The sequence below is a fragment of the Heloderma suspectum genome, chromosome 16 (genome assembly GCF_057233095.1).
Source record: "Heloderma suspectum isolate Gila_16-S chromosome 16, 16-S_ref, whole genome shotgun sequence".
Taxonomy (NCBI): domain Eukaryota; kingdom Metazoa; phylum Chordata; class Lepidosauria; order Squamata; family Helodermatidae; genus Heloderma; species Heloderma suspectum.
The window spans coordinates 3,375,191-3,385,601 of record NC_139473.1 but is presented as its reverse complement, the minus strand read 5'-3'; the positions used below and the strand labels follow the sequence as shown (position 1 = coordinate 3,385,601).

The following is a 10,411-nucleotide window of genomic DNA, read 5'->3' as shown; positions in this document are numbered from 1 at the left end:
GTCTGAGGCCGCGCATGGCCGGGGACCAGCTAGCGCAATCCTGCCCTCCTCGACTCCCCCGGAGGTGTGGAGGGCGTCCCGGGGGAGGCGGCTACGCGAAAGCAGCGGTCCTCCCCTAGACCTCCTCCCTCGCCCCCCGCCCCCGCATCAAGATCCGCGACGAGCGCCTGCGAGCCCCGGTTGCGAGCTTCCTCCAGGGAAGATGGGTCGCCCGTAACATCTGAACGCCAGACAGGCCTTCGTGGGAGGCTGACGGATTTCCCCCAAGCGCTGTCAGAATTAGCCACGGTCGGGAACCCGCGCCGAAAAACCTGCCCCGAACCTTCACTCCGCACCTGCCTGGGGAGGCGAAAATTGGCAGGGGCAGAGGGAGAAAGGGCGGGCTTTTGGTGGAAAGAGAGGAGAAGCCAAACTATGGGAGAAAGAGCCTGCTGCGCTGCCAGCACAAGCCGGGAGGTTGGCATTCCCTCGCGTACCCGAAGCATCAGCCCCGAGGCGGGGTGCGCCCGCTCGCCACAGCGCGCGGCTTTTCCCAGGCCTTTGGCACCTTCCGGCTCTGCACCGAGCAGGGAACAACGACCCGAGCAGAGGGGACGCTGAGATTTTTCGGGGGGCGGGTCATCGTCCTCTCGGTGGGACGTCCAGCACGCCCGTGACCCTGGAGTCACGCCGCTGTCTGCGGCTGGCGTGGCGGGGTCGGGCTCGAGGCAGGCGCAGCAGCTCAGGAGGCCCCCAGGCGGTGGGCAGGGCAAGGAGACGCCTGGCGACGGCGGCCTCCGCGGCTGGGCTGCAGAGGCAGCGGCCCCTCCGCTGGCTTTGGCTCCGGAGCTTTGGAGAGCAGCCAGGGGCTCATAGCGAGGCGGCGACGGAGGGCTGCACCGGTTGCACCGCGCTTCAGTGCAGGGGAGGCCTTGATACGCTCCTGGTGAGGCTCCGTGGCAGCCTTTGGTGACACGATGTGGCGCAGCCCCACGTGCAGAGGCGGGTGCAGCTGAGGCCGACGCGTTCGGCGCTCCCGGCTCTGGCTCTGACCCGCATGGCCCGGCCCAGCTGCGACCCCATGCCGGGAGGGCGCCGGAAGCGTGCAGGGGAGCCCTTGGCCGCTGCAACTGCCGTGGCTCAAATGTCTTCAGATGGATGCAGTGCTGCCCTGGACTTTGCTCCACATAAACCCGCCGTGGGGAGGATTGCCTTAATTAATTAGGCCGAAACGAGCTGGCTGCACTTGCCTGCACCAGCGGTTGCTCCCCTACCATTGTGTCAACTTGCAGAGATGGTGTGAGGGTTGCCAACTCCTTTTCTGGAAGGGCGCCTGTGCTCTTAACAGCCACGCGGCCAGCTGAAATTTGGCAGGTGGCGCATTCAACCTGTCCCTTCGCCTGCATAGGACGAGGTCGGCCTGCGGAATTCCTGCTGGGCACGACGCAGCTGTGAAGAGGCACAGGAGCCCTAGCAGGGGAGAAAACTGGCAACCCTGCCGTTTCAACAGCTGTTGACCACATCAGGCCTGTCAAGTTCCTGCTTTGTTACCAGCCCTCCAAAGCCCCGTCTCTCCTCCTCCATTCTCTCTCTGCTCCCTGGACACCTTGTTTTCTTGCTTATGCGCATGACCAATGCAGTAAGTGAACGTGGCGGGTAGCAGCACGTCCCTCTGCCAGGTGGCCGCCGCTCCCCCCCCCCCCCCCGTGGGGAGGCCGGCTTGCGTGATGCGCAATTCAGTTGAGTAAGTGCAGTGCCCCGCAAAGGCCAGGTTTAGCGCAGGCTGACACTCGCCAACCGCTCTGTCTCGCGCTGTGACACAGGCAGGAGAATTTCGGAAAGGGCAGCTTCTCCTGTTGCAATGCAGCAGCTGGGGAAGCAAGGCCAGCCAAATTCGCTACGCTGGTGCAATAGGGTAAGAGGCCCAGGAGTGCTTTTCTATAACTGGACCTGCCTATGTTGCTGCAGATTGGGGGCGGGGGGCGTCCCTGCTAATGCAGCTCATAGAGAGAGGGTGAAATGCGGAGCTCATAAGGGAGCCTTTAGAAGGCCTTGCCCCCCCACCGTCCTGCAGGCTGAGGCAGCGGAGGCGGGTGGCTCTGATGTCGGTGGGGCAGTGAATCTGCTCCGGGTGTTAGTGAGAACCAGCCAGAACTCTAAAGGGGCTCTCCAAGGTGCTTCCGACTGAAACCTGGAGCAGATCCACCGCCCCATTGAAATCGGAGCCACCTGCCTCCACTGGGTTGAGGTGGAAACACATCTGTGGGTCCTGGACGTATGAATGCCCATTCGACTCCCAGCGGCCTATAACCCTAATCTGCCAGGGCGCGTTCACACAAAGCCAAGGACCCACGTGGATCACTACTGCGCTGGGGCAGGGAATAACGCCAGTGGTGTGAGACTTGCCCCAGGGGAGCTGTCCCTTTGGGGGCTTGGGAAGGAGAGCCAATTCAACGGAGCCAGCCCCGGTTTGTTCCACACAGCCAATAGGGGGCTGGGCTGGGGGGCACACGCCCCGTCCGCTTCCGGCTCTTTGAGCTCCCCATGGGCTCAGAGGAATGAAAATGAAAGGTGAGGGCGGATTGCCGCAGGATGTTCTCACACTACCGCACGGCGGAGAAGCCAACCGGGGTGGGCGTGCGTTCACGGAGTTCCGCCCTTCGGTGGAACGGAGAAGCAGCCGCTGCCCTTGTGACGCCCACGGAGCTGCCCGAGCGGCGGCAAGCCCTGCAAGGTACAGGAGCCGCTCTGCCCCACGGCTGGTCCCTGGGGAAAGAGTCGATTTGGCACTCTCAGGCCCAACGGCCCAGTGTTATGGAGCACAGTGTAGGAGCGCCTCCGCAGGGCCGCCAGAAACATCCGCCGGACTTCGTAGAGCAGGAACCGACGGAGGGGGGGTGCGTGCTGGATGTCTTTTGAAGTGATCGAGCGCCGTGTGTGGTGTTGGTCTTCAGATGCCTTCCTCCTCCTCCTCCTCTTCCTCCTGGTCCTGCCCTGGGAACTCAGGTCTCAAAATATTTGTAGATCTGGGACACATACTGCATGACGCTCTGCCAGTCGGGACGGTCCGTGTACATGATCTCGCTCAGCTCCTGCGGGGCGGGATGGGGACATGATTAGACACTGGGGGGTGGGGGTGGAAAAAGAGGAAGCGTAACAGGGAACTGTGAAGCATGTTTGCTGAAGTGGGCGACCGGAGGATTCTTCTGAGCCCCGATGACGGTCCAGAGATGTCCCTCCTACGCTGGATCAGACCAAACGTCCATCTGGGCTCACCTCCTGTCTCCAACAGAGGACAGCCAAATCCCACTGGGAAGCCCACAAGCAGGACACGAAGGCAACAGTCCTACCCTGATGTCCTCCCCCCAGTAGCTGGGTGTTCAAAGATAGAATGCACCGAACATGGAGGAACTATTTTGGGGCTAAGCTTTCCAAGAAGTTCCCCCCATCCAAGAGAATTCTGTCAGGCAGCCCGCTTGGCAGTCCCTGCTACCTCCCCCCCCCGGGGCCAAATCTGCCACAGCAGCAAGGGAAAAAGGCCACAATTTTCCTTTCAAACAGGCATCCAGGGATCCTTAAGAAAAGGACTGGAAGATAAGGATTTGGAAAGGACCCATCTGATTAGGGCATCACTTCTGGAGCATTTCTGTGAAGCCCTGGAGAGAGGTAAGTGGCTGTCTGAGCCCAGGCGGAGGCTGCCCACGCCGGACCGGACACGTCCCAGCTTTGTGGAACATGGCGGCTCCTTATCTCCCCTGCGGCAGTGACTGAAGGCCACAGCAAGGAGTGACAGCCACTCCGTCCAAAGAGCCGCTGATGTGCTGGCAAGGCTTCCAGGGAGCAAGTGGGCAGCCAGATGTAATTACATCTCTGCCGGGAGCCTTTTTAAGAAATGAGATTAATAACAACTTTTTAGAAATAAATAAAAAAGACACACGGGGAAAACGAACTGAGGGTTTGGTTTAAGGGAGACTTGGGTAAAGAACAGCAACAAACGTTCTGGAAGAACAGCTGGCGTGACTCCGGGGAGACTGGCACCGCTGGGAAGATGCCAGCCTTGGATGCACAGAGGACTGTGCTAGCTGGGGAGTGTGGGAGCTGCAGTGAACAACATAGTGGGCAGGAACCCGTTGCCATCACTGGTACGATCTTGAGAAGCCCGTGGGGAGGAAGTACAAAAAGTATTTCCGATACTTCAGGGGATGCCCTTAGGTGCCCTTCGGGCCGCATGGAAGAGCTATTTGGCCCCGTGTCCAGCTTGCGGAGTCCCGTTGGGGCATCAGGTTGGCCCCTGAGGGAGGCAGGACAGGAACAGCCCCAGCTCTGATACGAACAGCTCTCTCTGCTTGCGCTTCTGTGTCCTATGGGGCAGGCGAGCGGCCGGCGGGCAGGTGGTGGGCTCGCGGCCTGCAGGCCACAAATTGCCGGAGCGCCCCACCCCCGGCTGAGCTGGAGCGCCACCCACTGGGCTCTTTGGGGACTGCACTGACAGCCGCACCGAGTCTTTTTGCAAACAAGCTGGGAAGGAAATTGCTTGTCCCCCCAGTCACCCCCCACCCCAGTTCCTCTTTTCCCAAAGGAGTACATCTGAGCCCCTCTGGCATCTTCCCCCCAAACCTCCTTCCACCTCACGCCGCTTTCCCCCTACACACCCCACCCCCGGAACAAATGCACTCACCAAACTGGGTTTGATGCCCACGCTTTCTGCAGCTTGGAACGCCAAAAGGAGGTTTCTCTTCTGTGGAAAACAAGAGCAGGGGGGACGGGGTGGGGAGAGAAAAGGCATCAGAGCAGAAGAATGGCTTCTCCCACATCAGCCAGCCCGCACGCTGCATGGGTGATCGGAGGCCTTGCTCCGCACCTAGCTGCCAGTGGAGATTGGGCTGGCCATTTTGCAGGCTCCCCAGATGTCTCGCCCTTTCCACTGTTCCCACCCCCACCCCCTTTCCCTCAGCCACCAATCGTTTGGTGGTTTCCTGTTTTTTGCCCAGTTTTGCCCCCCTGTCCTGAAAGGTTGAAATGCTTCTCCTAAGGCAGGAAGAGTTTGAAGCTAAATTATGCTGGTATTTTCACCCCACCCCTCTTGCCTTTGGTGCCGCCCACCACCCGAATGCAGCCCCCAAGAGCTTGACTGAAAGAGGTTCAACACCCCTGAGTTAGACTGCCAGATGAAGACCAGGGGGAATCCATGGCTGGCTGTGGGCCATGGGAGTTCCAGTCCCACACATGTGGAGGATGCTAGGTTGGGGGAAGCTGAGTTAGAATATCCCTTACATGTAACACTACAACAGCAGCAGGAGATAAAGAATACAGCAACCAGATAAGGAATACAGCAGCTCAAAAATTCAGAGATGAAACAATTTCTGTAAAACAGCAATTTTTGGCCCAGGCACCTTTCTAAGAAGGCATATATGTGAAGGGGCTGTTCTTTTGTAACCTTTTCTACTTCCAAAGTAAATATATTTTTTTTAAAAAAGGAGAGAGAAAGAGGTGGGGCTGATGCAAATGATAGCCTTCTGCTCAGGAAACCAAACCCCAACTCAATAAATGTTGCTCCATTCAAGCTGCAAAGGGAGTGATTTCAAGCATGAAAAAATGAGTTTAAAAATAAGATTCAGAGCTTATTTGACAACTTCCCATTTTGTAGAGAACACACTAAAATTGCTGCAAGGGTAGCAGGGCACGTATGACTTCAACATCAAGTCAGCCTTTCCCCCCAGTTCCCCCTCCCCAACCTGCTTTTTTGTAACATCGTGCCTGATGAAGAGATCTGGAGATTGTGAAAGCTTGCACATTTGGGGGGTAACCTTTGGATTGTCCTAAGAAATGTATTGCGCTAATATGGAGTTTGAATTGCTTGTAAAACGTTTCCCTGCCTGGTCTCCTAGAGGGAATTCTCAACTCACCGTAGGTGATTAGAGAATGGCTACTTACAAGGCTGGGGGCAATCTTTTCCCAGTGATACTCTGTGTACACACATGCAAGATGGACCTGCTGATATGCAGCATGCTAGACACAGTGTTTAGTTCCACATTGTGCACAAGCACAGACTTCTTTCTGCCCTTCCTATATGACCTCTCTGCCCGCTTTCTCCCTCTTCCCTCCACTCTTCCTAAATGTTGCATACTGCTGTTTGTAAAGCAAGGACAACTTTCAAAAAAGGTTAACAACAACAATTTTAGAGCCATAGGCATTTTAGGGACCTAGGTCTAGGCCATTAAGCCTGCTTTATTGATTCCTGTGCTGTTTGTTGTTTTGCATTAGATTGTATTTTATCCTTTTAAATATTTGTATTGTATTTTATATTTGTAACTGTTCTATGGTATTTTAGCTTTTTAACTGTTGGTAATCTACCCAGAGAACATTAGTTATTGAGCGAATTAGAAATGCAATAAACAAACAAACAAACAAACAAGCAAAACTATTAGAATTGGACTTGCACCATCACCAGATGCACCATAAAAAAAAAGGCTATAGAAACCTGGAATTAACACATTGATTATACAACTGAAGAGAACGTGCATATTGGCTCTCTTTAAAAGCTACAGAAACTATAACGTTATCATCATTTATGTATAATTCTCTTTTTTAGAAGATAAATTAAAAAAAATGCGATAATTGAAGGACAGATAATTAAAAGTTCCTAGTCCACAAGCATTACCGCCCCCCTCTCCCGACTCGGCCGTTCCCCCGCGTGATCTGGGGAGCGGCGAGGGAGCGGGGGACGGGACTGTTTGCATTGCCATCCCTGTCACTAGGGGGTGCTCTCTGGGAATGCGCCCCCTTGGCCACAGTCTAACGGAGGGACGCACCTTGTCCTGGCCGGTGAGTTCCTGGTACGGAATGTGGGCGGGCAGGTACGTGTGGAGGAGTGCGCAGAAGGCCAGCCCGTCGCTCCAGCTGCTGCTGAAGTTGGTGATGTCAATGTTCTGCAGAAGGAAAGGGGAGAGGAGGAAGCACAGAGATGGTAGAAGATTTTTCTGTCTAAACATGCACAGGACTGTAGGACTTTTTTCTGTCCAAACATGCACAGGACTGTAGGACTTTTTTCTGTCCAAACATGCACAGGATTGCACCCTTAGAGCCTCAGGTTGCTTTCCAGATGAAGCTTTTCTTATGCAATTGCATGGCGTCGTTTACAGGACTTTATGGAGGGTCCAGCCGCCATCGCGTTCCATTTTAACCCCTCCCGTGTTTTCTCATCGCTTCTTCCATTCTACCTGCTCCCCCCAATACCACAGAAGATCCATTAAGGAAGGAAAGATGGAGGAGTGGCACAACACCTGTCGGCCGGTAAGCTCCAGCGCCCAGAAACCCTCTCTTCCATTTCGGCGGCTCCTGAAACAACGGGGCAATAGTGTCTTTCTGGGGGCTTTAAAGTACAATAGAAAAAGGCAGACATCTAGCAAGAGGCATCAGCTGTGAGCGAATGTCCTCCAGCAGTCAACCCCAGGTACTGGATGGGGGGAAGGAGGGCTTGTGTGTCCTACTTGTGGGCTTCTCAAAGTCTGCCTGACTGCTGCTGGGCTGGACAGATCAGGGGTGTGGAACCTCTTTCAGCCCTTGGGGGCTGCATTCCAGGGGTTGGCCAAAAATCACCCCCAATCCCAGCACATTGTAGCTTTAAAGCTCTTACTGCCAGGAACGAAGACTTCGGAGAGGCCTTTTGGAACGTGGGGGGGGGGGGGCGCGAGGGACACAAAAGCCAGGAAGCTGTCAGGAGAAAGGTGGCACAGCAGGGGAGAGGGAGGGGCCATCTGGGGAACCCCATAGGGCCGAATTAGGAGCCCAGGTGGACAGACAGATCCTTGAGCCAACCCAACAAGGCCGTTCCTTTAGGGGAAAGGTCTTCATGGGAAGAGCCGGTCGACAATGGAACTGATGACCGAGAGGGGTGGTTTGTGTCCCCTTGCTGGAGGTCTTCATCCCTCTGTCGGGGATGGGGGTCAGGGCCACTCATGGCCCTCCAGATGTTCTGGCCCACAACTCCCATCATCCCCCATCACTGGCTATGCTGGCCGGGGCTGATGGGAGTTGTAGGCCAAAACATCTGGAGGGCTGCCAGCCGGAACGCAAGTGTCCCCGACGCCCCCTTGGGCTCTGTGTCCCAAATATCAGAAGGCCAGGGCCGGGGTCCAATGTCTCTGTGCTGCACAAACAGCCCTAGGACAAAACGCGCAATCCAGCCCTATCAGTGGCAGTCAGGCAGGAGACAAGGCCTTCCGGAGGCGCTGCGCCAAGATCGATGCCTCTTGCCGCCCGCAGAATTAACATCTCAGCTGGACCCGTGGCGATCAACGCAGCAGCGGGAGGCGACAATCTGGTGTCAGTGGAGGGGGGAACTGTTCTGTTCCCCCGAGTCCCAAATCTTAATTACCAAGGACTTTAATTATATTAAGGAGCTCAGCTGAGATTGGATTATCTCGCTTTGCCACTTTTCAAAAGCAAGATGGGAACAAAGTGATAAAAATGGCTGTTTGTTTTCAGGAGGGGGAGGCTTCCAGCCTGGAGGGCCCCCCCGACTGGTGCAAGAAACTCATGCGCTTGACTTGCAGACGACTGGGCGGTCTGGATTGTAGTATGGTTATCTGTGTGGCTGGAGAGTGGCAATGGGGTACGGGCAGATCAAGAGCCCCCCCCCCCCCCGGGATTTTGTCATCCAGGCATGGGAACGGTGTTCCTAGATGGATTTCTCCTTCTCCCTGTTCCCAACACTAAAGGCTGGCGGCATTTTGTTGATAATTTATGGGGGCGTGGGACTTGTTGGTAGCTGTTTTACATTTTTAAAAAAAGTTTTGTATGTTTTAATTTGCAGATTTGTAAGTCACCTTGAGACTTTTTTGTTTGAGAAAGGCATCTAAGAAATGTAATGAATAACAAGAAGAGGAATGGGGTGCAAAGGGAAAACTGTGCATAGTGAGAAAACTTCACCCCAGAACCATTTTGCTGGGGTGTTCTGTGTTCTCCTCCTTAAGAGATTTCCTGATTGTGACCCCATTCCCTGCTCCGTACAAGTGAATAGCCAACATTCATGCCATACGAATGTAAGAACAGACTGCCTGGATCTAGACCAACGGGTCCATCTTAGCAGCCCAACGCACTGCTTCCCAGAGATCCACGTGTCTCTTGGCTTAACCCACCTTGCAGGGTTATTGAGAGTCCAAACAGGAGAGGCCCACGAAAACCTCCCTGAGCCACTTGGGGAAAAATGGGAAGCCAAACAAAAGAGGGTCGGGTCTCAGCACTTCTGGAATGATGGCAAAGGAGCGGCACCTGCTGGGATGCATCCTGCCCCATCGCTGCAATGTTCCCAACACGAAAAGCAAACAGCAAAGTGGGCGGGAGAAGGGGCGGGGGGGGGACAGCTGGCCAAGGAGGAAGTCGGCAGCGGAACAATGAACCTCGCACTGCTTATCACGCCGCCTCCCTGTTCCGCACAATGCAAGGAGGATCTGGGCACGCACACACGCGGCCCTGCGTCCGGCCAATCCCACTCGCAAGAAGAATTTGGGGAGGGGGAAGCAGCTTGCAGCGGGAGGGAAAGTGGGGCCACGAGGACGTCAACACTGACCTTGGCTGCCAAAGGCCGGAGTGATCTCGGGAAAAGTTAGGGGAGAACCAGGAAAGTCAGGTAGAAGGGAAAGATAATGACAAATCTCTTTCCCATGTGGGATTCGAGGCAGTGTGGCCAGGAGCAAACGTCCTTCTAATCAAGCATTCTAGGGATGTTGGAGAAATCCGCAATAGATTCAAACTAGTTTGGATTCCTACGAATCTGACGTGCGGATGCTGCAGCAGACCGGCTTTTTCTGAGTGACACCGATTCTGCAGATCAGTTTTTCACTTCTGAGGGGGGTTTGTGCCCATTTGCATTCACGCATGTGCAGATGTGCGTAGTAGCGCTAATCCGCACTTGTATTAATGCACTAATGCGTATTAGCACAAGTGTGCACTGGCACTAATGTGCACTTGCATTGATGTGGGAATGCGCATTAGTGCAAGTAGAACGAATTTCTGGTAAAAACAAAAATCCAATTCCATCAATGAGCAGAAGACGGAATGAAGGATGCCTGACAATCTGCGAAACACAGACGGAATGGGTTTAACAAACTCTGTATATCCCTATCTGTTTCCCACAGTGTTCAATGACTTGCTTCCAGGAGGCACACTGGCCTCCTATTTCCCAGAGTGACAGCACTCCAAATCTGCTTTTACTCCAGCCAGCACCAGAGAGAAACAAAAACCTCTCCCTGTCTCTAAATTCAAGCCACAGGGCAAGTGGCTTTCTCTGCCCCTCCCAGAAGCTGAAGGGTGTTGCATGCCAAAGGCAGGGGAGAGAGAATTCCAGCCATCACTGGTAGGTTGTGGTCCTTTTGTTATTAAAGTTCCCGGCCACTTGTTATCAGCCTCGACTCGAGACAATATTTGTTAT

At 54.7% G+C, this 10,411-nt stretch overlaps 1 protein-coding gene across 4 annotated transcripts in view; it reads right to left on the bottom strand.

Moving 5' to 3' along the window:
- SPECC1 (sperm antigen with calponin homology and coiled-coil domains 1) overlaps nucleotides 1–10,411 on the bottom strand; it is a 97,958-nt gene continuing 87,547 nt past the window's right edge. For 3 of the 4 annotated variants that reach the window (XM_084822935.1, XM_084822933.1, XM_084822936.1), the window contains one exon: nucleotides 6,467–6,908. In XM_084822935.1, the coding sequence (XP_084679061.1) occupies nucleotides 6,549–6,908 (360 nt within the window). In that variant the 3' untranslated portion in view covers nucleotides 6,467–6,548. Of the gene's footprint in view, nucleotides 3,072–4,657; nucleotides 4,718–6,466; nucleotides 6,909–10,411 lie in introns of those variants that run through there. The other variant, XM_084822934.1, reaches the window with a different exon arrangement.